The sequence below is a fragment of the Chenopodium quinoa genome, unplaced genomic scaffold (genome assembly GCF_001683475.1).
Source record: "Chenopodium quinoa cultivar QQ74 unplaced genomic scaffold, ASM168347v1, whole genome shotgun sequence".
Classification (NCBI taxonomy): domain Eukaryota; kingdom Viridiplantae; phylum Streptophyta; class Magnoliopsida; order Caryophyllales; family Amaranthaceae; genus Chenopodium; species Chenopodium quinoa.
This window is the reverse complement of record NW_018744662.1, coordinates 1144918-1171622: the sequence shown is the minus strand read 5'-3', so window position 1 is coordinate 1171622 and position 26705 is coordinate 1144918. Positions and strand designations below refer to the sequence as shown.

The 26705-nt window shown below is 40.9% G+C and overlaps 3 protein-coding genes across 4 annotated transcripts; 2 read left to right on the top strand and 1 right to left on the bottom strand.

The window, feature by feature from the left end:
- The first annotated feature begins 162 nt into the window (after positions 1–162).
- On the top strand, positions 163–1936 carry LOC110701918 (major latex allergen Hev b 5-like). Of its 2 annotated transcripts, none has more exons than XM_021879524.1 (2): positions 163–315; positions 1043–1936. In XM_021879524.1, the coding sequence occupies exons 1-2, from the start codon at positions 301–303 to the stop codon at positions 1655–1657; spliced, it is 630 nt and encodes a 209-aa protein (XP_021735216.1). In that variant the 5' UTR covers positions 163–300; the 3' UTR covers positions 1658–1936. The 2 variants fall into 2 exon arrangements, with proteins under 2 accessions (XP_021735216.1, XP_021735214.1); XM_021879522.1 differs by having other exon boundaries at positions 166–315; positions 1028–1936.
- A 292-nt stretch (positions 1937–2228) lies between these two features.
- Positions 2229–4104, top strand: LOC110701920. The gene is made up of 4 exons (XM_021879525.1): positions 2229–2673; positions 2916–2997; positions 3102–3263; positions 3422–4104. Exons 1-4 carry the CDS (start codon positions 2461–2463, stop codon positions 3496–3498), a joined length of 534 nt encoding a protein of 177 aa, XP_021735217.1. The 5' UTR covers positions 2229–2460; the 3' UTR covers positions 3499–4104.
- Positions 4105–4113: 9 nt separating this feature from the next.
- LOC110701917 lies at positions 4114–8650 on the bottom strand. The gene is made up of 4 exons (XM_021879521.1): positions 8464–8650; positions 7196–7467; positions 6563–6623; positions 4114–4934 (listed from the first exon to the last, which is right to left on the bottom strand). Exons 2-4 carry the CDS (start codon positions 7427–7429, stop codon positions 4333–4335), a joined length of 897 nt encoding a protein of 298 aa, XP_021735213.1. The 5' UTR covers positions 7430–7467; positions 8464–8650; the 3' UTR covers positions 4114–4332.
- Positions 8651–26705: the final 18055 nt, after the last annotated feature.

Below are 26705 nucleotides of genomic sequence, written 5' to 3'. Positions count from 1 at the left end.
AAACATGCTAATTTGACCTTAAATTCAGTGCTTTCAATTTGATTAAAGTCCCAAGATTCTTCAAAATACTCCCACTAGAAAACCCATTTTTTTTCCTCCCTTTTTTGGTCCCACCTAATAAAATTTGTAGATGCACCATCACTTGATCTGCCCTATAAATACTCTTTTCCATTGATCAATTTTTTCATCACCTTTTCTCAGCTCAGCTTATTTACTTCCCTTATTTGCTTTCTTTTAACACCCTTTTCTTGTTTTCTTTCTTGATCACTTTCATCATTTTACTCAAATTCCATCATAGCAATGGCCACTGTCCAGGTAAGATAATTCAATATCATTTCGTCTATTGTTTTGTCAATGAAGTCATTTTTTTTATAGGTAACAAAATTAAAGATTAATTTAGTACTCCTCATATTTCTTGTGTTGTGTTACGATTGATAATATTTTTAGCGTTGTATTATAATCGTAATAACTAAATTTAGACAGAGGGAGTACATAGTATAGTGATGCAGTACTATATGTCTATTTATATTGATTGATCAGTACAATATGTATAGTCAATAATGTCTTTGTGCATTATTGATCATTTTGATTATTGTACTTGAGTGTTCCTTACTAGTATTTTAATATTTTAAATCCTCTCACTAGCTAAATTTCATACAGTATTTGAAAGCATTTTTTTATTAAGGTTTTTGATCATGTGCTTGTTTAATAAGGATTGCGTACATTTTAACCTTGTTAATGTCATTTGTAGTGCATGATTACAAAAGTAGTATGGAGTATCTCATTTGCTACATCTGTTTATACAATAGGTGCATCATTTTGATTTTTCACACTATTCCTACACTAACTTTGAGTTTAAAATCGAATTTCATTATTTTTAATTGTTGTTGAGTTAACCTCTATGTAATCAATCAAAATAATGCAGGAGAAAAAAAATTTATTTATTGATATGTAGCAACAAATTGTTGGTTCACTAGCAACTTCATATAGATCCATATTGTTTTATTTGGTTAATTATTTTGTTAAGGTTAAACCTGAGCAGGTTGCTTCAGCTCAGACAGCACTGCCACAGGAGAAGAAAGTGGAGGAACCAGCAAAAACTTCGCCACCCCAAGTAGAAGAAGAGAAGGCAGCAGAATTCGCCGAGCCAGAGCAGCCTAAGGTTGACTCTGCTGAAGAGAAACAACCAGCACCACCATCATCAGTAGAAGGTGAAAAAATTGAAAACACTGCAGTACAAGAAGAGGCGAAAGCTGAGGCAGAGCAACAACAGCAAGCAGAACCTGCTGCTGCAGTTGAAGCAGAAAATGTTGCAGAACAAGAAAAAGAAAACACTGCAACTAAGGATGATGATCAAGCAGTCGAGGAGGCTAAGGAAGCAATAGAAGAGCTGGAGGTTGAGGAAAAGAAGTCGTCTACTCCTGTCGAGGAGTCCTCGAAGGTGGCACCAGAGCCTGTGGCAGAGGAAAGCAAAAAGGAAAACAAGGAAGCAGAAGTCAAGGAAGCAAAGGAGGAAGCAGCAGTGAAGCAGGAAGACACTGCAGAAGCGAAGAAGCCGGCTGAGAAGACTGATGAAGTGAAGGCTGGTCCTGCGGCAGCACCTGCAGAACCTGAAGCAGATGCTGCTGTTGCTGTTATTGAGGCTGATACTGCATGATTTGGAAAAGAAAAAAAAAACTTCTGTTTTCTGAGATCATGTAATGGATTTTACCTTTCATTTTAATTTGTGTGTGTGTTAAATTAGATGAATATGTTAAATTGGTCTGCTATATGTATTATGTAGTAATGGTTGTATTTTCGATGTGGTCGAATTAAGCCCATTTTGGTGAAATAAGGATGTAATGAGCTTTTATCAGACTCTTGTATGTTTATCCAAGATGGGAAGTATGATTCTGGCTCGCTATTAGATCAATGAAATACGGCGTATTTTGTTTAATACTTGTTTAGAGTAAATTCACTGTCCTTCATTTTAAATTGAACATACTTATTACTTGACCTGCTAGCAATCTTTTAAGTCGTTTGTGTCAAAATCCTTAACATTTTACTCCATGTTATTGTCTGTGATACAAAATTTTTACTGTCCAGCTATATGAAAAGACGTACGAGACATACACTAAAATTATTATACACCCGGGGCACACAAAAGTTTTTGTAGACCGTTTATGGTTATAGTTGTAAATTAACAAATGTGCCTAGTCAATATAGTCCAAGAGATGACGAACCTAGAAATATTAAGATTTGTAAGACAAAACAATCGCGGTCGTAGTCCTTGTATATTATATAAAGGACCAAAACCAAGCTAAAGACATTATTAATTCAATATAATGATATCCAATGTAAAAAGGATGGGTCTACCACTACTGACCACTTATATATGAGAAAAGCAGTAAATTCTAAGAGGCTAACCACATTCTGTGTCTAAATTTGTCATTACAGCAAAGAGGTGAATTGATCATAACAATGGCCATCAACCTTCCCGGAAATTCCTCATTCACGGCGCCGGGAAGAGGCAGAGATGAAATTTACGTGGCCACGATGCCTCTACGGGCAACCAAGGGACCTGCTCAATTACTCATGTCTGCTGCCTATTCTCTCAACTTGTGGCATCTTCAACATTTCATGCTCATCATCAAACCATCCATCACTTCTGCCTCTCCTCTTTCAAACTCCCAGGTTGCTCTCTTGTATCACCCCTCCCCCAAATTTAAAGTTCGGAAAATTATTTCATGCTCCTGGGAGCACTAACCATGATGCTCCGCCATAGTGTACAAGACTCGTGATTCACTGTGTCACTATGGTGATCTTAGGAGCACCATATAGAAATAGACATTGCTTATTTGTGGATAATTTTATTGAAGAGATCAGACTTGATAAAAGAAAGTTGTTTATTCTGTAGGAATGGTTATTGTTTGCAGGGGTTAGTGTTTGATTTTCAGCCTCAGGATCCTGAAAACATATATGTGGCTCTGGCTGCCTTATCTGGTAGAGCTATCCCAGGTAAGCGAATACTGTTATTTACTCGTCTTGTGGTTTGTAACTCCATAAACCGAAGCAATGTACCATTTTGTAACTCTCTTTTGCTTTACATCTTGATTGTGTAGGAAATATTTTGGTAAGAAAAATTAGCAAGATTCCTAAGAAAAAGTGTTGGTACATTGGTTCATCCAAGTTATCAAATGCTGTAGAAGCTGCCTATAACTTCAACAGCAGCTGGCAAACTGATTTACGCATTGGCCACCATGATTGTCGTCACTATACCAATGGTAAATTTAAGACCACTCTGTTCCCTGCTTTAACAACGACTAATATATTTGAATGAGCTCTTTCGAGGAATAAATTAGTACTCGCTTTGTCTAGAATTAGTCGTCACATTATATCTATGTATTTTCTTGTTTGAAATCTCTGTATATCTGCTTGCTAGGACTGGCTGAAATGTTGATTGGAGAGAAAAATGTACTGGACAACCTTCAGGAGAATCAACAGGGGATGGATTACTAGATGATGCCGTGTCTCATGTATATTTTCATATTAATAACAAGCTCTTTAGGCCATGTCTGGCTACAAAAGAAACTACCTTGCTCGCCTGTGAACGGGGTTGTTGGTCATATGAGACATCGCACCAGAACGGGGTTTAGCATAAATTCACACGGACAGCTTATAGTTGCTAAGACTAGCTACTTACCATCTAGCTGATTTTGTGGCATAATTTTGACATAATAATATACAGTATACGACTCACTGAGGCTTGCATTCATTTTGAGAACTATTTTATATATTGCCAACATTGAGCTTGTGAATTGGGTTGTTGGTCAAAGTCCAACATTGAGCACACCGCGTTTGCAGCTTGAGCTTGTGAGCTTTAGTCAAAATCCAACATTGAGCACACAACTCTTCAAGCTGGGCGTAGTACAAGACTCACTGAGTACAGCTCAAGCTAAGTCAATTTATGCTCAACATGCATCATCATCATTCATTATAAAAATTATGATGTCTTTTGTTAGATTTGTGGTTCAATTTCCAGCAAAAGAGAAAAGATGTAAAAACGAACCTTCAAGGTGTGCTGTATAATGGTGTAATAAATTCATGCTTCAAGCGTTGTCCTAAGATAGCATAGAGAAATGCAAGATCAATCACAGCAATAGGCAATTGTATGCCAAATGTACAGACCAAAGTCAGAAAGTCCTCACAGCACACCAAAAGCTGTAAAAGGCTTTGGATATATTAGCGTTGCCAAATTAGAATCTCTAGACATTAGACAATCATATAAGTATTACACAAACTAACAAGTCCTCAATCAAGAACCAACACTGATTCTACCAAGCCTTGCCCAATCTACAAAGAAAGTAATGCTTCCACCTTTGCTACGGGATCTTCCTCCTTTTTAGGGGTTGGACTTCTATTAGCCTCGTCATACATATCATGCTTCCACTTCTCAACCTGGGAACCACTTGAACGATACCCTTGTCTTCCACCAAAATTATCCCTCCCCTTGAATTTGCCATCATTATCAGCACCACTAAACCTGCCTCTGGGAGGAAAGCCAGTATTTTCAACTCGTCCTCGGTTTGAAAACGACCTCTCCCTTACATATCCTCGGTCATGCTCGTTTCTTTCCAGAGGTCGACGATCACGAGCTCTGTGATCCCATCTTCCAGTACCACCAGTAGAGCTAGCAGGATGGTCAAACTTACTAGGTTCAGGAACAGCATCATTTTCATTCTCAGACTTCAGAGGAAGTTTCTCCTCTCTAAACGGACGTCTTTTTTTGGTAGGTGGATGTGCATCAGATTCCGCTTCCAAAAATTTATCATGTCGCCAGGCATGGTTGATACCACCTTGAGCTCGAGCTTTTTCCTCCCTTACTTTTGGATTAGAGGGTGCTGATCTATGTGCTGCTCGGTCTTCGTCCCTGGAATCGCTCCACCATCCACGTTCTACGCAAATAGATAGCAAAAAGAATTAACCAACAAAAATAATTAAAAATTAAGAAAAGAATATCAAGATATCTAGCTCAAAGTGTATAGGGGAAGGAACTTGAGGACTTTTTCCAATTCTCCAAGGACTATCAATAAGCTGTAGATCCTAATGATATTATAGAGTTTGTCAAAAGTTCTTACCAAATATACTACAATGAAACCAAGGAAGAAAATAATGAGTATCTGACACCCAAGTCACTGATTTAGTTTGTGAGAATAATTTGCTCAAAGTAAAGCCCTCATCTCCTGCAATTAACTTAATGCATATATCCTAGTACCTCAGCTACTCCAATCTAACAAATGCTCTCAAATTTTCATCATCAGTGGGCAAAAACTGTGACAAGTGTCTGCTACCTTTCCAGTCCCTCGTCATCATCCATACTTCCACTTCCTCCAGCTACCAACTTATATACCTTAATTCATTCCCCTCTTTCCCTTCAGTCTAATGGCAGTAAGCACTAAAGTCTAGACATTAAGTTACCTGAGACTTCATTCACTACCAATTACCATCCTCTTCCACTGACCAAGCACAGCAGCCAAAAAATCAAATGGGAATTTAAAGAGTACCTTAAAAAACTTAGTAACATAAGAGCACCTTGAAAAGCTCAAACAGTCAGTAATTTGTGTCTTTTTATTTACAAGAAATTTACTTTTGGGTTTTGTGATGGAAAGGTTCCCCTGGTTTCTTTATTTTCCCTTGCCCTTTTTCAAATAATTTCCCACCTCAGATAAGAATATGAAGATTTAGAGTTAAACACGCACCTTCAAAGAGAATTCCAGCCATAAACGAGCTCAAATGGCCACCAATACTTTTAACACTCTTTAGTATATCTAATTTGGTACAAGGGGTATTTGACTTTTAAGATACCCATCTGACAAATTAAATTCGACCAATATAAGTTCTTCCAGACAACCACTTTCATACAATAAACCTTTGACTTCTAAATCACTCTCCACAATACTTTTAATACTCTTTAGTATATCTAATTTGGTACGAGGGGTATTTAACTTTTAAGATACCCATCTGACAAATTCGACCGATATAAGTTCTTCCAGACAACCACTTTCATACAATAAACCTTTGACTTCTAAATCACTCTCCACCCCTTGCACCCAGTACTCTAGATATCTTACTTGCAGATAAACACTGAGAAGTGAATCCGACATCAGCATTGATTTCAAACAAAAGAAAAGGAGAGGGAGGGGGGATGATATAGAAGGGAAGGAAGATAAACACTGAGAAGTGTTTATAGTCAAGGAGAGGACAGGCAAGGTTGCAAATCTTACAGTCGTCTACTCCCACATCAAGAAAACTCTCTCCCATGAACTTCCTCATGATAATGGTAAGACTACATTCTAATTGTGTCAAGTTATACCGTTATACGGCCACATTGTAGCTTTACTATCATCCTATGAGAAAGCATCTAGTACAATGTCAGAAATTTTGAGGGTCATATGACTCGTATCCATGCATCCTCAAAACTAAGAACATTTTTGTAGAGGAAAGGTAGCAATTAGTGAAAGAAGAAAAAAAAAAAAAAAAAAGAAAGAAAAGCAACCACAAGTTAAGAAAGAAAAAAACTTACCAGATGTTGATCTGCGTCCAGAGCGGCTGCCATCTCGGGCGGCAGTTCGGCGGTCATCATGCTGTTACAAGACATGAATAGGCAAGCCTAATATAGTTACACTTACACGGGGGCACTGAAATCATTGGACGAACAAGTACCCTCCTAGTTCAGCCCAGTAAATGGATTTGCAAATACTGAATAACCACCAAGTGATCAAACTCATAACTTCATAAGTATGCCTATTTGAACAAATAGCACATTCAGAATAATACAGACATACTCATATCCATGCTAATATCATTATACTGGATATTTGCACGGTTAAAGCACAAAATAATCAGTTGTAGCCTTAATAACTTGTCCAAGCACTGTAGAAACATAAGCACTTCATCCAGCATACATGCACATGTGTACACACACATACATAATTTTTAAGACACATCTCTTCCTGAAAACACTCAATTCACTTTAAATTTCCTTCATTTTAATTGCCAAAAAAAAGGCTGTAGACAAAATGGAAACACCATAGAAAAGTAGCAGTAAATAATTATATCAGCAGAAATAAATAAGTGATACACATAAATACATTGCAGAAATAAATAATTGCAAAATAGAATAAAAAAAAAATCAAATTGATTTATTTAAGGAAACCTGATGATACGATCCACGGGAGACTGCTGTTGGATTAGAGTGACTGGTTCTTTCACTTATTCTATTAGTCTTGCTATCCAACATGGAACTTGCATCTTTGACATCCTGCTTAGATTCAGAAGCTGGTGAACCCTCAAGCAGAAAAGCATCTTGACGGCGATGTCTGTGATTTTTATCTATATCCTTATAGCCAACTTCTGATTTAAGTTTGTTGGGACTTTTCTCTGTAGGCATTTTCCCTTTGCTATCAAACGTTCTGACTTATTACCAATCTGACATGAGGATCAACTTACTATTATATTCACAACTAGAAGAATTAGACAACATTGTTCTGCTAGTAAACAAGACATGGTCAAAATTCAAAGAAAGCAGTTTATCTAAATGATCTGTGAGTCTGTGAATAACCCACAACTTAAAGAACAAGAGAAGGAAAAAACACAAACAAATACATCCATCTTACATAAGCTATAAGCATACTAGAACACAATCGGTTACAACTGCGATCAAACAATATCATAGACCTAATATCTCAGAGATAGCACTCAATTCCCACCAGTCACATATATGAGAAGTTAAGCAACCTTCCCGGTGAGCACAGAGACTCTTGCTCATGCTCGTCAATCATGAATTTCCTGTTAATCAAATGCAACCCCAAACAAAGCCCAAATATCTTGGGCTAAATCAATCAATGACACATGAGTCATCGAGTCTTAAAGTAACCGCTTTCTTTCAATCAAATGCAACCCCAAACATAGCCCAAATATCTTGAGCTAAATTTAATCAATGACTTGAGAGTCGAGAGTCTCAAGAATCAAGACTATCAAAGTAAACGCTTTCCTTTCAATCAGATTCAACCCCAAACAAAGCCCTATATTCGTCAATGCACAAAACATTTTTGGACCCTAGAACCTCCTGTCAATCCTAGTATGTGGTGCCAGAATCTAACCCTAATTTTCAACAGCAGATAAAGTTAAATTGGGATTCCAAAATAAACAAATAAACTCATTCAGAATAACCAACAATCGAAATCATACAATGCGCCTCAGTAAACGCTCAATTTCAACGATTCTAAATAACCCAACTCTGAAATTTCAATATACAATCAACCCTCTCAAAATCAAAAACAATAATCCAACAATTTACAAATTCAATTGAATTGAAATCAAAGCACGCATGGTAATAACGGTCATAGTGAATTAAAACTAAAAAAAATTAAAGTCACAATAACAATAAATTCGAAAATTTGAATGTAATAATCTAAGAAATACCTGAATTGTAGAGGAAGACGGGAGTTTTGTGAAGAAATGAATTGTGCAGAATCGGAATTTGAGGTTGAATGATCTGAGAAATTAGGGTTTGAGAGCTTCAGGATTTGAGTTTGAGCTCAAACTTCGGGAGTGGAGGACCAGAAGGTGTGGATGACTGGATGATGCTTATTTGGCGGCACGACAGTACGAGACCACGAGGGATTGGGAATTTGGGATAGGCAAGGTCGTAAACAGACCTAGCAAATGGTTCATTCAGGTCGGGGACGGGTCGGGTCAATTTGGGTTAATAATGTTCGATTGGGTTTAGATCAGGTCAATTTATGTTTTGGATTGAGTATTGGGCCAGATTCCTCTTTCTCCCCTCCATTACGCCTCAGTTCTCTCTCCTTTATCTCCCCTCCATCCTCCATCTCCTTCTCTTTCTTCTCTTATCTCCTTTCTAAGCCTCCCTTCTTTCCTTTCTCACGCCTCACCACAACGAAGAGCGGCGAACACCGAGTACCCAGCGACGAGAATGAAGAAAACGTCTGGGTTCAGTTTTCCGGCTCGGCGTTAGGGTTCAGATCACTGCTTCTCAAGTCATATCTCACTTGATTTTCCGGTATTTCATTAAACTTTTAGCTAATTTTCGAGTTTTTGCATATGTTATGTTTGTGTATAATTTAAGATCTGAACCCGGTATGTTTGTGTATAATTTTCGAGTTTTTAGCTTTAAAATTTTGTTGTTTATAATTTAAGATCTTAACCCGGTATGTTTGTGTATAATTTTCGAGTTTTTAGCTTTAAAATTTTGTTGTTTATAATTTAAGATCTGAATTTTTTTTTTTACACAAAAGATCTGAAATTAAGTTAATTATTGCTGTTTATTTTTTCAATTTATTGTTTGGCAGATACGGTGAATCGGGATAGGGTGGTGGTGGTAATACGGGTTAAGGTGGTTGGTGGTGGCGGCTGGTGGCACGCGCGGATGGTGGCGGGTGCGGCTGATGGTGTGCACGGCTGGTGAACAAGAGCAGCATCAGTTTTAATATGCTTGTATTTTTTTTTATTTATGAAAATGTAATATTACAACAATTAATTAATAAAAATATTAATGTTTTTGCATATATTATGTTTGTGTTTCAATTTAATTGAAAAAACTAAAAAAAAAATATTTTTAATTTTTTATACCCATAATGGACAGCGGTTTGGCGCCAAAACCGCTGCCCTTTCACTACAAATGGCAAGCCCCCCAATGGCATGCGGTTCAAAACCGCTTCCCATTAGGGGGTTTGAACCGCTTCCCATTACGTTTATTCTACTAGTGATTTTCCCTCCAAAATTTTGATAACATTATCTTTTTTTTTCAAGATAAAAAAAAATGTTTGGAATTAGTAAATTAATTGCATATTTCCTAAAACATTTTATGCTAAAATTGACTAACTACACAACTTTTCCGTGTTAAAAGTTAGTGGTAATATTTTATTTTTCTAGAAACATTTTTATCTCCTCCTACTTTATACATTTATAGTGTTGTTTTTGGTGTTTTCATTCCTTATTAGTTCTTAAAAAAATTAATGAAAGATAAACCAGTGAATTAATGCTAATATCTTATAAATAAGTTTTAAATTTTATTTAAATTAAGAAGCATATAGTATAATATATGATTATAATACTCTATATTTAATATCATATCTTTCGTTGTAGCTCAATCTTATCTAATAAGAAGACACACTATTCATTAGTGTTTTTCTTAAATATGTATTACATACAAATAAATAAGCAAAACAAATATTAAATCGTGCATCGCACGAGACTAATCTAGTTATTAACAACTAAATCCAATAATTATCATGTTGTCAATAGAGAAGTCACCAAGTATTTACCTATTTAAGTTAAGATTGATATATAAGAAATACATGAGTTGGAGCCAAGCTCGATTGAGCGTTCAAATTTCGAATGACTTGCTTAGCACGTTATATTTTTACTTGTTCGAGCTTGGCTCATGAGTAGCTCATTAAATTTGGGCTCGAGGTGACCTTGATCAAAATTAAACGATCTTTTAATAAGTGAGCATTGATAAAATATATATTTTTATTAAATGCATTGATAATACTATTGTAACACCCCAATAATTCTCTCTTTAAACTTGTGAGTACCCTGAACAAATCCAAGAGAATTATTGGCGTGCTACCGCCACGTGTTCAAACGTTAAGGCTATATTAGAAATTAGCAGCGGAAAAACTAAATCAGTTACAAATAAGTTTCAAAACCAACAAATGAAACCAAATTAAGTGATACAAGATGGAACCATTAAGGCCTTTATTCAAATCCCAAGAAAATTAATGTAAATAAATTAAACCAGAATTTAAATAAATTCAAACTTATGAAAAGAAATAAACTGCGAACAATAACCAACTCTCCACTCAAAATCCCACCACCTTGATTCCAAACTATGTAAACACCTGTGGTGAGTCTGCTCCCCAATAATATTACAAGTGTAAAGATTGGATCATTACAGGGTCATTGAAAGGCGCAGGCCATGACCAAAGAAAGACACACAAAAGTACGTAATCAGCAAAGCTGAGTACATACAAGCTAAGAAAGATAATAAAAAATTCCTAGCATGCTACTAATAACCAATCATCAAATATAATTTAATTATAGACTTAGGGTCTGTTCTCTTACGTTAAAATTCAGTTCAGTTCAGTTCAGTTCAGTTCAGTTCAGCTCAGCTCAGCTCCTAATTTCCTTCTCTTATAAAATATTCAGTTCAGTTTAGTTTAGTTCAGTTCAGTTTAGATCAGTTCAGCTCAGTTAAGTTCAGTTCAGTTCAATTCAGCTCAATTCAGTTCAGTTTAGTTTAGTTCAGCTCAATTCAGTTCAGTTCAGTTCAGTTCAGCTCAATTCAGTTCAGTTCAGTTTAGTTCAGTCAATGAGAACATGCCCTTAAACACATGACTCAACTGTTTACATTACTAAGACTTCACTAATTAATAATAGATAAATCATTTATTTTATTCATTGGATTAAGCAATAGACAAGGTTGTCCAACCCATGTTCCATTTGGAACATCAATAAAAGAAAAACCCCATGCCTCCTTTCGGAAACATCAATAAACATTCAACGACCACGGGCGCGACTCTGTGACCGTAGTTAGTATGAGATCTCACCTAACTCATAGTTTTAAAAAAAAATATATTTAAAATATAAGAGACTCGTAGATCAGACGGCCTCGAGAAAAGTACACGACTAATACCTCATGTACCCCAACCCTTGATTGTCATTACTCCAGATGTGCACCAATCCAGAGTTTTATTGCTCATCCATCTTGCACTTTACGTGATTTACAGGTTTAGACTTATTGGTGTCTCATATGCATAACAATACAAACATTCCAAACACAATTCAATCAAGCGAGCCAAGTTTCCAATCAATTTCAATTCTTGATTTATTAGTGACAAACAACATTTATTATTTAATCCTTTAACTACCTCAGCTCGGTGTATAAACACCTTGAGTGCATAAAGCACCCCACAAACTTAACCTCGTCATATAAGACTTAAATTCTTCCTTTACTCATCCTGTTTGCATAATCATGAATGAGTAATAAATTAATCATTACACCAATCACATACCTTTGCCTCTAAGCGCACCTTGCATAATTAGAGCACAAATAATACTTGCAATATAAAATAGTGCACGTCATACGAAATTCACAATGTATAACCAAACGATTTAACCCTGTCATCCCTATACATGATACTAAGTTCTCGATCCGTCCTTAAACATGCACCTAAAAGCAAGGTTTCGTAACTTGTACATACCTTGTGTAAACAATTCGATTGGCCACTTTAAAACTAGAAATCGCCTTCAATAAACTCCTTTCCTAAACCAAACAATAACATCTCAATCAATACCCAATCAATCAAATTTACAGCAATACTAACTTACTTTTAAAACCTTCAAAATCCAAATCGAACAACAATTTAAAACTAACCTTCCCTTTAGTTAAAATTAAAGGCTTATATATAGTTCTTTAAATTTTCTTCATAAAAACCTTAAAATACACTCTTATACGTGAAGTTACAGCAAGTTTAAAGTTTAATAAAAATCTGAAAATTATTTAAAACCCCTAATAATCTCCCCTTTAAATGGGTGATTAAATCCTCTTAATAAAACATCAAAAGTAGTACTTAGAAACTATTTCCAGCACTTAAAACTTCAATAAAAACATATATTTATGCTTAATTAACTTTAAACATAATTAATTTTATTAATCAAGCTCAAGGATAATATTTTAAGTATTAAAAAAACTTCGTTAAAATCAAAAACTGCCCAAAAATCATATTTAGAGGCTGAATTTGGCCACGAGAGGGTGGTGCACACTACCAAAGGTAGTGATTCTTTCTTTAAACGTTGTTTCCACATGGAAAACACTACTTTTTTTTTTAATCAAAATCGGATGAGTTCACAACCTGATCGGGATTGAAACGGGATTAATATTAACGAACGGAAATCTAAAAATTAAAACACAAATTTACGTGTTCAAAATAATCTGGAATTAAGTTTAACTAATCAGTAGTTATAATCACCAAAATTTCAAAACAACATTACTATAAAAGCCTTAAATCAATTGTTCATAAAAACCATAAAATCATGATTTTCAATAATTAAAAACCTTAGGTTATAAAATTTACAAAATCTGAAAATTATAACATTTATAAAATCTGAAATTATAAAGTTTAATCATCAAAATACAATTTGATACTAATTAAATTAATTTCAAACAATAAAATCAAAACCCATAAATCAATAATTATAATTATACAAATTAATAAAACAAAGGAGAAAATAAGACTAACCTTTTTGTGTGGGAAATTTTTGGAGATTCATGGGGTATTTATAGGAGAGAATTATAGGGTAAATAGGAAGATTGAGCCTCATAAAAAAAATGGGTCAATTAAGTAAACAAATGGGTTAGGCTTATTTGATTGGACATAAATTGTAGAATAAAGGTGCATAAAATAATTTGTTCAAATAATTTTCGACCCAGATTAATAATTTGAAACTTTTGAAAGTAAATTCCGGAAAATAACAAATAATAAATATTATAAATAAAATAACATTTTATTTATAAAATATTTAAAAATACGGGAGATTACAACAATATTATGTGTTTCATATAATTTAGTAATATTCTCAGGGTGCATCCATTGCTATTGGCCAAACTAAATAAATACCCAAAGAGGAAATTTAGGAGAAGTGGTTTATTAAAATATCACTTCGCGACAATTCTTGGTTACTGGGATACCCTAAGTGTAAAGTGGATAGATTAAGGTAATATCTATATTTATGGGGATGCGGAAGTGTATGCAGTGTCCTAAAACGCCTGTTCATAATTATCTTTCATACGACCGAATAAAAAGATATCTTATCTTATGAGGAAAATGGGTAGAATAGAGAAATCATAAGCTTGGCTTGATACGTAATGGTTAATGATGAGCTTTGTAAATGATATAATCAATCATAAGAATATGTTTTGCAACCAACCTTTCAACAAAAAAAAAGCCAAACTGTTAAACTCAAGAAATATGTGGAGAAAACGGCTTGGCCTTTGTATTGATATAAAACACATATATATACACAATGCATTGAGAAACATAATTAGCCTAAAACTCCTAATAAGATAAACTTTCCAAGTATACAATATAATTAACAAACCAAACTCTAATACTCCCCCTCAAGTTGGAGCATGTAGATTACGAATGCCCAACTTGCGTAAAAGAAAACCAAACTGTTGTCGCCCAAGAGCCTTGGTGAGAATATCTGCTAACTGATGACCTGTCGAGACATATGAGGTAGAAATATTATCGTTAATCAACTCATCACGAACAAAATGACAATCGACCTCTATATGTTTCGTACGTTCATGAAACACTGGATTCTTAGCTATATGCAAAGCCGACTGATTATCACAAAACAACTGCATAGGCTTTGAATGCTTAACACCGAGAACAAACAATAGAATTTTCAACCATTTCAACTCACGAGAAGTTAGATCCATAGACCTGTATTCAGCTTCAGATGAGGATGTGGCGACAGTAGGCTGTTTCTTAGTATTCCAAGAAATAGGAGAGTGACCTAAGAAAACAAAATAACCAGACAAGGAACGCCGACTTAACGGGCATGCCGCCTAATCACTATCACAAAACGCCGTCAAGCGTAAATCCGTCGTAGGACGCAACAAAATACCTTGTCCCGGGCTACCCTTAAGGTAGCGTAAGATACGGATGGCCGCATCCCAATGAGGAACCTGCGGAACACTAAAAAACTGTGCCAAAACATGCACTGATTAACTCAACTCCGGCCAAGTGACCGACAAGTAAACCAAACGACCAACTAAACGACGATATTGTTCCGGATGTTCGAACGGTTCACCGGAAACATGGGCAAGACGATGATTTTGCTCCATCGGAGTATCAATGGGTTTACAACCCAACATTCCTACCTCAGTCAAAATATCCAGAGCATACTTTCGTTGAGAAAGAAAGATGCCCTCGGGACTCCGAGCAACCTCAATGCCTAAAAAATACTTAAGCAAACCCAAATCCTTCATATAAAACCATTTGCTCAAATAGGCTTTAAATCGAACGATGGCATCATGAGAGGAGCCTGCAATTATTAAGTCATCGACATATACAAGAACATGCAAAGAGACACTGCCCTGTACATAGCTAAATAAGGAGTAATCAGCATAAGAGTTTTTAAACCCAAAACCTCGCAGAGCACTCGACAATTTTGAAAACCACTGTGTCGGGGCTTGTTTCAAGCCATATAAAGATTTCCGCAACCTGCAAACTTTACTAGGTGTCGGAGTCCCGTACCATGGAGGAAACTGCATATATACTTCTTCATCCAAATCACCAAGAAGAAATGCATTATGAACATCCATCTGATGCAACTCCCAATTCAAAGACACAGCGACAATTAATAAGATACGTACCATAGTCATCTTCACAACCGGAGCGAAAGTCTCATTATAATCAACGCCTTCAACCTGACGGTTGCCATAGACAACCAAACGAGCCTTGAGACGTTCCACCTTTGATTTGTTGGTGTACTTGATTTTATACACCCAACCACTGCCAATCACTCTTTTGCCGGGAGGAAGATCCTCAATGGTCCATGTGCCATTGCGTTCTAAAGCATCAATCTCATCTTGCATAGCCTTACGCCAACCGACATCTTTAACTGCCTCCTTAAAGGAAGACGGTTCCTTTCCCTTAGTGATCGTCACCAGAAAACACTTGTGTCTCATAGAAAAACGATTATATTCAACATGACAAGCAATAGGGAAAGGTTTACCTGAGGAATGTGATGGAGGAGGGTCGATAGTTGAAGTAGAGGGGTCTATATTTTCGGTGATGATAGTGTGAGTAACATAATTTCGATGCCACGAAGGAGGTCGCTTTTCACGATGACCACGACCCAAATTTTCCGTTGAACTCCCCTCAAATAATCCGGGTTCACAAAAATATCAACACCATCTAACTCGTGCTCCACGATAAGTTGCGGTTGCTCAACATCACAATTTAAAACACCACTATTTAAAACACCACCATCGGAAACACCACCATCCAAGGCCACCACCGGCTACCGGACCACCTGTGGCATGCCGGTGGCTGGCTCGGACTGGGTTGGTAACACAGCAGCCTGCTGCCGTGGTTGTGCAGGAGCGCTGCTATGCTGCCCTGCTGCTGGGCTGCGGCTGGGAGCCTTCTCCCGCAGTCTGGCTGCGGTTCCGTCTGTTGGGGGCTGCTGGCAGCCTGGCTGGGCAGTCCGCTCCGTAGCTGGGCTGCGGTGGAGCTCTTGCTCCCGCAGCCTAGTTGCGACATAAGTCGGATCTTGATTTTCACCCTCATTTTGCATATCATGTGCAAAAAATCAACATCGACATCATAATCCCACGTAGGTGGGTTTGAGAAATATTTCTCCCATAATATTCGTCGTTCATCCAGAAGAGAATCAAGATACGGGAATTGATCTTCAAAAAATTGAACATCACGACTTACAAAAAATTCATTCGTCTCTAAATCATAAAGACGCCAACCTTTCTTACCATGAGGATAACCGACAAAAATACACCGTCGACTTTGAGAATCAAACTTGTCTTTAACCCGAGGACGATTCGCAGCATAAGCAAGACAACCAAAGACACGCAGACTATTATATGAAGGAGACTGACCAAATAAAAGCTCATGAGGGGTTTTACCTTTCAAAACCGGAGTAGGTGTGCGATTAATGAGATGTACCGTAGTCATAACACACTCACCTCAAAAATACTTTGGCAACTTTGCCTGAAATCGAAGAGCACGGGCCACATTTAAAATGTGACGATGTTTACGCTCAACTCTACCATTCTGCCGAGCCGTGTCAACGCACGTTGTTTGATGCAGAATGCCCTTCCGAGCAAAGTTAGTCCCCAAACTCAGAAATTCTTGTCCATTATCACTACGAACCACCTTCACTTTCTTTCCAAATTGAGTCTTGGCCATAGCACAGAACTCACGAACCAACTAGAAAAATCATCAACAATGGTTAGGAAATAACGAGCATTTCAACTAGAAACAATCTTATTTGGACCCCAAATATCACAATGAATTAAATCAAAAATTCCAAATGCTTTATTCATACTTATTGGAAAAGAGTTTTGGGGTTGCTTCCCCATAAAACAAATAGAACAATCAAAAGAAAAAATTGAGTCACTACTGTTTCGGGGTTTTCTGATGTCCTGCGGGAGAGTTACAATTCCGAGACTGGAACCGGACGCCTGTACCTGCAAAACAACGGAGACTCCTGGTGGTGGGAGCTCCGCCTCCAACGGTCAAGTTAGTACTTGATTAAGGAGTAATTAATGCGGAAATTAAAGTGATTAGGTCTCTCTAGGTGAGAGTGTTTAATGTGTGTAATCTGCGTTGTTCGCGTCATCTCCCTTAATGAGGATTAAGGGAGGTATTTATAACCTCGGGAAACGTGCCAATCTAGGTTTAGGTTAACCTTGGGCTGATTGGGCTTCCCTCGGAAGTTGGGCCTAGGTGACCGGCTTCTCCATTAGGCATGGAGTATGCCACGTGTCATGACATAATAAGTCCAGGGTGGACGAATAAGCGTGTGCCACGTGGCAAGCCCTGAGATGTCCAATTGGGGGACACTTGGCAGGACTTGATTGGCCCACGTGGCGCATTCCGATTGGTGGGAACAAAATCCCCTAATCATTTGCCCCTCACAGGTGGCACGTGACTGGTCACGTGTTACCTGTGACAGGTATCGCCCTGTAACAGGCGACGACCTGCTACAGGTGTCACTCGGCGAGAGGCCAAGAGATTCTCCCGCCAAAATTTTGAATTCTGGAAGTGACCCTTCGCCTTCTCACTTTGCCTATATAAAGGAGTGTTGACTTCGGTCATTTTCACACTTGAAAACTTTGTGAGAGACATTCGGACCCCTGAACTTGCTCTGACATTTTGGACCCTTTCTGCCTACCGCCTGCTCTGACAAGCCGACTGCAAAGGATTTTCAGAACTTCATCAATCGTCACTCGTTCAGGTAACCGTCGGTTCTCTTACTCTTAATTTTCTCTTTACTTTATTCTTTTTTGAAATGACACCACGGAAGCACACGACACGACCTAGGTTAGTGATCAGCCGGTCACCGGGGACGGCTGAATCTAGGACTAGGAGTGCCGCTTGCCGTTTTCTGGACCCATCTTTGCCCTTTATACAAAGTCCGACTGTATCTTTGTCTATGCAGAGCATGATGGCCAGAACAAAAAAAGACTGCCAGGATCTCAAACTCAGACGGCTCCTCCCACAGGGTGCCGATTAGTGAAACATCTGACCAGGCGCCGGATGTGGAAGTGAAACAAAGCGGCTTGAAAGCCGGCAGTTCTGAGGGAGGAGTCAAAGTGACCCCTTCTCATTTTACAGTTGACAATTCTACATTCTCTCCTGCTCCTTTTAAAGGAGAGGAGGCGGGCCCCTCCGGGAGAGGGGAGAAGTCGTCCTCTTCGGACTCGTCAGAGGACGATTCCGAGTCTAGCTCTTCTGGCCATGCTTCTCTGGACACAGAAGAGAAAAACAGTCGCCTACAAGAGGCGAGGCTTTCTCACGCAGTTGAGAAGGGGCATGATTGGGCGGAGCCATCCGCCTCTCACCGAGAGCAAAATACCCCCTACTACTGCACGGTACCTCGGGGCCGGATCACGGCCATGCAAGAGAAAGTGGAGAGCTTTATCGCAAACCACACAATGGGCCCCGGCTTTTTAGTGTTCGTGCCGGATCCAGAAGACACAGTCGTCTGGCCGGCTGGTACCAGTTATGATGGCGCCTGCTTTGGCTGCTACGAGGCGGCCATCAAGGCTAGGCTGCGCTTCCCACTACATCCGGCTGTTCAGCGGATCTTGGATGGGTATGAGTTGGGGTTATGACAGTTAGCCCCGAACTCCTGGGTCAACGTACTCGGCTGTGTGGTCAGGTGCGAACTGCACGGGGTGGAGCCGAACTTCGAGGCTTTCGCCCACATGAACTACCTCAGCCGGACCCCTAAGGCAGGCGGTACCGGCTGGTATCAATTGACGAGCCACAGGGGCTACCTCATGACGAGAGGTAAAGCAAACAAATGGAAGGACTGGCGGAGCACCTTCCTTATCATTGAGAGTTTAGACACAGAGCTGAACAAGCACTTCAACAGGTGGAACAGGAATCCGCCCCTTCTTGCAGGCGGCCGCATAATGCCGCCTGTTCCCCCCAAGGCTAAGAAAGAGATCCTAGATAAAGGACTCTTCAAAGTAGAGTCGAAGGTGAACTCTACTTCAGGGGTACGAGAGCAAGTACCCCTGCACTGCGTCCCGAGCTTCAAATGGCTCTACGACGAGTACTTTTTGGCCGCCTGTGGCCTCAGCAGTCGGTGCTCAAGAGGTAGCCGGCCTATCGAATACTCTGTTGTTCCATGCATTTCTTGTTATGACTTTTATTAACTTTGCTATTTGTTTTTGCAGCGGACGCCATGAGCAAAATTACCGCCTCCAAGACTGCGACGGCCATGTTGCGGGCCTCCATCATGCAACAGTCTTCAACCGACTCCCCCAACAAGGGGGCACCCTTGGTGGGCTTCGAACCTTTCACCATCTTTTTGGAGTTGTGTTTATGCATATACTGACTCTTTTCTTCTTTTTTAGACGGGCGCTCCAAGAGCTTCTTCTTCCCAACAGCCGGACCCCAAGGCCCGGAGGACGACTGTTGCGAGCTTTCCTGGTTCTGCCAGGAAACATGTGGCGGCTGAGAAACAGCCGTCCACTTCTTCTAAAACTCCAGCTGGGCCACCTAGAAGTATGAAATTGTCCTTGTAAATTTTAGACTTGCTCCCTCCTTTACTAGGTCTAATCCGTTTGTTTATGCTTAATGCAGCCGGCCCTCAGGAGCCTGACTTGGTCGAAGTGGCCAAGTCTATGATCAAAGCCGTTCCTCCAGCTGAAAGGGAGGCGGTCAGGGGTGTCGGCACCCTTGACCTAGACGGGATTGCAGGGGTCCTTGCTGAGGTATACTTAGCATATTTTAGAGTATTTGAATTCCAGGACGCCTGTTTTCTTTTTTGTTTGGAAACTGACGCCTATTCCCCTTTTTACTTAGGCCCTGCTCCGAGTGAACGGCCTTCGCAAGCCGCTTGACCGGAAGAACAAAGAGGTAAAGGCTGCAAAAGCTATGGCCGCCTCTGACTGTGATAAGGCAATGTTTCAAATTGCCCAAAATGAAGTTCTGACCATTGATATTCTTTATTATCAGGCGTAGGCTACCGCCGCTATCTGGGCTCAGTTAGAGGCGGCCCAGAAGAGGAATAGTGAGCTGGAGGCGACCATCAACAACCTCAAGGCCGAGCTGAGACCTCTTCCCCAAAAGATGTCCTCATACGAAACCTTGGAGAAATCCTTGGCGAGCGTAAAGGTACGCCTGGTGACCCAGGAGAAGAGTCTTACTCAGGAGCTCTCGGAAAAGGCCGAGCAAGAAAAGAAAGAGCTGGTCCGGGAGATGATGGAAGACTCTGCTCAAATCCAGCGCATGACTTGGGGCCGCCTCTTCCCCAATGCCGACTTTGCCTCCTGGGAAAAAACGTACTGCCTGTGTTCTGATAGATATAATCAAGAGATCCTGGCGGCTGCTGAGGAAGAGGCACTGGAGGAGGAGAAGAAGCCGGTGGTGGCGCTTGTGCCGCTTGGGGTCAATACATCAAAGAAGGATGCAGCTGAAGCCGAGTCCAGCAAAAAGAGTGCTGACCAGGCGGCAACTGCCAATATTGAAGATCTGCCCCCTTCATAAGCTTTATGTCTTCTTTCCCCGGCCTGCGTGCCGTTTGTTTGTATTTAGCCGGCCAGGGGGCCGGGGCTCTGAATATTTTGCCGGTCTTTAATGACCAGCTTCTTTTTAATGAATATTTTTGTTTTGCTTCAAATTTGTTTAAGTATTGAATATTCTGATATCCAATTGTACACTATACCGACTGTTTTACATGGCCGATAGTTGCAGACAGGTACGGATAGTTAGTCACGCCGCCTATGCCCCTGGACGACTGGTTGTCTATTTCCAGGCTAGACGATCAGTCGGCCATTTATCCAATCGGTATTCGAACCATTTTAAAGACTGGATCCCCTTTAGGCAGGCGGTCCTGTCATTTGTAAAATTAACCAAGTAGGAAAGTGGTTTCCTACTTGTCATGCTTTTAGGCTAGAGACTTTAGGCCGTCTTGGCCGACTGTTCCCCGCCATATTTAATCTAGTGTGAACAGGTGCTGTATGAACACCTTTTTAGTTTCATACTAAATTTTTAAGGAGTGACCAAGTAAACATGATTGTTACCTAGTCGCCAAGTAACTGAGTAGTAGAGGTATCAAGTGGTGGGTACCGGTTGTTCCCCTTTATTCGCCAATGTTTGTTGGCTTTTAACTCATAGGTTGTTAACCTAGCAGGAGTAGTGGTTGAGAGCCCCTGTTTGCTAAAAACAGGCGGACGACTCATACCTTTTAGGCTCCATACTAAGTTTGAGAGAGTGACTATGAGTTAACTTTGGTGTTACTCAGTCGCCGTCACTCCTGCTTGAGTAGTAAAGGTACCAGGCGGCGGAGGCCGACTGAACCTTTTGATCGCCAATGTTTGTTAGCTATTAACTCAAGAGGTACCCCCTGCATTTATCCCAAGTAATACAGGCGGTCATCTGACTCAGATGTCAACTGCTACCACTGGTTTGGTTAGTGATAGAGTTATCCTTGTCTCAAAAATAGCTACGTGGTTGCCCTTGGGGACAGTCGTATAGGTGTCGTGTAATTAGTTTATAGAGCAATGTTCCACCCAAAAGGGAGTTGCTCTCTGCGACGAATTTCATCCGGAGGGATGCCGCCGGACGCCTGCTATGATGTTGGGACAGGTCGTATTAGTTTAAAGATTGGATCAGTTGGCTTGGCGCCTAGACTGATCATTCGGCTTGTGGCCTTGGTTAGTTCTTGGTGAACGTAGGTGCTAAGTAAGAGGAGGGTAGCCGCCTGTTTAGGCACAGGGTCGGCCAGGCCCTGATCTTTTTTAGCTAAGTATAAGGGGGGTGGTTGTGTGCTTTGGAACCAGTCGGCCCTCTTCTATGGAGAGTAGCCGACTATATATCCAGACGGCATGCCCCTTTAGTGATAGAGTAAAATATTCAATGGAGAGTAGCCGACTGTAAAGGTACAGGCGGCATGCCCCTCTGAAGATAGAGTAAAATACTCAATGGAGAGTAGCCGACTGTAAAGGTACAGACGGCATGCCCCTCTGAAGATAGAGTAAAATACTCAATGGAGAGTAGCCGACTGTAAAGGTACAGACGGCATGCCCCTCTGATGATAAAGTGAAATACTCAATGGAGAGTAGGCGACTGTAAATGTATAGGCGGCCTGCCCCTCTTAAGTAAGAATAAAAATTAAACATGGAGAGTAGCCGACTGTTTGTCAGTAGGCATGCCCCTCTCAAGTAAAAATGAAAACTGAGTATGGAGAGTAGCCGACTGTTTGTTAGTAGGCGTGCCCCTCTTAGTACAAAATTGAATATTAAGTATGCAAACTTTTATTAAGTAGCCCTTGACTATTTATATCATTTAAAAGAAATATTTCTTAAGATTATCTGCATTCCAAGTTCGAGGCAACGGTTGGCCGTCTGGTGTTTCCAGACGGTAGGTAGCGTCCCTGACCTCTTCACAGATTCGGTAGGGTCCTTCCCAGTTGGGAGTTAGTTTGCCAGACTCATTAGCCCTTCCAACTGCTTCCATTTTTCTAAGTACAAAGTCCCCCACTTTGAGTGGACGCCTGTGTACTTTTTTGTTGTATGATCTAGTCATTCTCAGGCGGTAAATTTCATGGCGCAAGACAGCATTGCCCCTCCTTTCAGGAAGTGAGTCTAATGCCAGGCGCATGGCTTCCCAGTTTGTCTCTTCGTCATATAGCATTACTCGAAGAGTCGGCTCGTAGTGTTCTATTGGAAGAACAGCTTCCGCACCATAAGTTAGGAGGAATGGAGTTTCTCCAGTCGCCCCTTTTTTCAGTCGTCCTAATGGCCCAGAGAACATGTGGTAATTCATCCGCCCATAGGCCGCCTGCTCGTTCAATCTTTTTCTTGAGACCGTCTGAGATGATTTTATTAAAGGCTTCTACCTGGTCGTTTGCTTGTGGACGGCCGACAGATGCAAAGTAGTGTGCAATTCCTTGGTCACCCAACCAGCTTTTGAGAACAGGCGTCTCAAATTGGGGACCATTATCAAAAACCATAGACATGGGAACCCCGAACCGAGTGATGAAATTTTTCCAAATGAATGAAATTACATCCTTCGTCTTGATTCCCTTTACAGCCTCCGCCTCGACCCATTTAGTGAAGTAGTCGACGGCAAACAAGTATGTACCTCCTTCCGCCTGTAGCAGGCGTATATGGACCCAGAATATCCATGCCCCACTTAGCAAACGATAGTGGGCTATGAATGGTAGTGAGGTCAGTAGCCGGACGGTGAATTAGCTTGCTAAACCTTTGGCACTTGTCACATTTTTTCACCATCTCCATTGCATCTGCTTCTAAAGTAGGCCAAAAGTAGCCCTGCCGCCTTGCCCGTTGAGCAAGCGTCCTACCGCCTATATGGGAAGCACAGTAACCAGAGTGAAGATCGTCTAGTATCTCTCGTCCCTTTTCTGGAGTAACACACTTTACAAGGGTTGAAGGTACCCCCTTTTGTGAAGTTCTCCTTTATTATTTCAAAACTGGTTGCTCGTTTTTTCAGTGCTGCCGCCTGTTGATGATCATCCGGCAGGGTACCGTTTGTCAGATATGCCCTGATTGGATCCATCCAGGTTGAACTTCTGTCTAGGATTCCAATAGGGTCTTCCTCGATGCTTCTCTTCTCCATTACTTCCCAAAAAACAGTTCGAGGAGTATCCCAGGAGGCGGATGATGCTAATTTTGAAAGTGCATCCGCCTGGTTGTTTTCTGATCTCGGCACTTGGGTCAGATGGAAATCCTCAAGGGAGCCGACTGCTTGTCGGACCGCCTGTAAATACTTGATCATGGCCGGATGGGTTGCTTCGTATTCGCCATTGTACTGACTCACTATCAATTGTGAATCGGAACAGGCGTCTATTTTTCTTGCCCCTGCCGCCTTGCACATGCGGATTCCGGCTAGTAAAGCTTCATATTCTGCCTCATTGTTTGAGGCCTGAAAACTGAAGCGTAGAGCATACTCGTACCTGTCGCCCTTTGGCGACTGACATATGACGCCTGCTCCACAACCATTTGAAGTAGAGCTTCCGTCCACATATACCTTCCAGACTTGGTCTGGAACTTGAGAGTCAGGAGGACGAGTCATCTCAACAATAAAGTCAGCAAAGGCTTGCCCCTTCACTGCTTTTCTAGGCTCGAAGGTAACTTCGAGGCTCTGTATTTCTATGGCCCATTTGATCATTTGGCCTGACGACTCCATGATGGTCAGTGGCCGCTTGATAGGTTGGTCTGTATACACGACGACTGCATGTGCCAAAAAGTAGGGCTTCAATTTTTTAACAGCCATGAAGAGTGCAAGACCAAATTTCTCCACTAAGGGATACCTCAACTCGGCATTTTTCAGTACGTGACTGACAAAGTAGACCGGGAGCTGACAGCCGTCTCTTTCAGCAAGGAGAACAGCGCTTAACGCATGATCAAAGACGGCCAGGTACATGTAGAGTACTTCTTTGGGCAAAGGGCTGACCAGCCTCGGTAAGGAATGCAAGTGAACTTTCAATTTCTGGAAGGCCGCCTCAGCATCCGACCCCCATTCAAACCTTGCCTTTTTCTTAATTGCCTGGAAAAAGTATAGGCATTTGTCGCCTGATCGGCTTAGAAATCTTCCCAAGGCCGCCAGACAACCTGTTAACTTCTGAACCTCTCGGATGGTACGAGGCGACTGCATGTCGATGACCGCCTGCACCTTCTCAGGGTTCGCCTTTATTCCTCTCTGATTGATAAGGAATCCGAGAAATTTCCCAGACTCAACTCCAAAGAAACATTTCCTGGGATTGAGCATGACATGGTGCCACCTGAGTGTGGCGAAAGTTTCTCGGAGGTCCGACAGATGATCTTTCTGAAGTTTAGACTTGACAATCATATCATCAACATATGCCTCGACATTTCTCCCAATCTGATCAAAGAACACAGTGTTTACCATTCGCTGGAAAGTGGCCGGGGCATTCTTAAGACCAAACGGCATGACCATGTAACAGTATAACCCCTGATCAGTGACGAAGGCCGTCTTCTCCTGATCTTTCTTCCATAAAGGAATTTGATGGAAACCAAAGTAGGCGTCCATAAAGCTCATCAAAGCATGGCCGGCTGTTGAGTCGACCAGGTTATCAATTTTAGGCAGAGGGTAATTGTCTTTGGGGCACGCCTTGTTTAAGTCTGTGTAGTCTACACACATTCGCCAGGTGCCATTCAGCTTTTTAACAAGCGCCACATTTGCAAACCCAGTCTGGGAAGTAACATTGCCGAATGAACCCTGCATCAAGTAATTTTTTAACTTCGACGGCTGCCGCCTGACTTCTTTCTTCGCCATGGTTCCGCTTCTTCTGCCGTGCCGGCTTCTTTTTCGGATCCACGGCCAGTTTATGTACCACCAGATCAGGACTAATGCCTGGCATTTCATGGACTTCGAATGCAAAGATGTCCTTGTATTCTTTCAATAGTTTGTGAAAGTCGTCACCCAGGTCCCTTAGAGCAGTCGTCCCAACCTTGATTGTTCTGTCAGGACGCGAGTCATCTAAGATCAGGTCCGTATGCTCACCAGCTGGCTGAGGGCGGAATTCATCCGACCGCTCCTCTGCCAATGATTGCTATTTTCTGTCTTTTCTTGCAGCCCCTGTCTGGGATGCCTTTCTCTTCTTGCCGCCTGCTTCTTGAACAGGCGCACTCTCCTTGACATTGTCAAGGTCTATTTTTCCACCTCTCGACCCAGTGGCCATAACAGTGGGCTTGACATCCGAGAGATAGCACTCTCGGGCCATCCTCTGATCTCCCCTTAGGGACCCGACTGTTCCATTATCCCTCTCAAACTTGAGTAACATAAGAGATGGGATTATAACAGCCTTGGAATTATTCAGGGTTGGTCGTCCCAGAATCATGTTGTAGGCCGAGAGTTCTTCTACTACCAGGAACCGGACTACCATGTGTCGTCCTTCCCCTTTTTCGCCCAGGCGGATGGGTAAATCCACTCGTCCCAATGGGTGGACGACTCCTCCTCCAAACCCTACTAAAGGGTGGGATGCCGGATGTATGCAATCAGTCTGATATTTTGGTTTCGACAGACATTTGCTACTGATGAGATCTGAGGAGCTTCCGGTATCTATGAGGATTCGGCCAATTCTCTGGTTGGCCACTTTACATTCAATAACGATAGGGTCGTCATGCGGCCCTCTTACCCCTCCTAGATCTTCTTCAGTGATGACAATCTCAGGAAATGAATATTTGGAGGGCCGTTCTTGGTGAACGGAATTTACATCTAACCGTCTGATATTGTCTTTGTTGCCCCTAATAGTGGGGCCGCCTCCTGAGAAGCCGCCTGCAATGGTGTAGACGACTACATCATCTGTATCGGAGCTGTCGGCCTGTTGATTCTTTTTGGCCGACTGCTTTTTCGAGGAAGTGTTCCCCGTAGATTTCTTGACATAAGTGT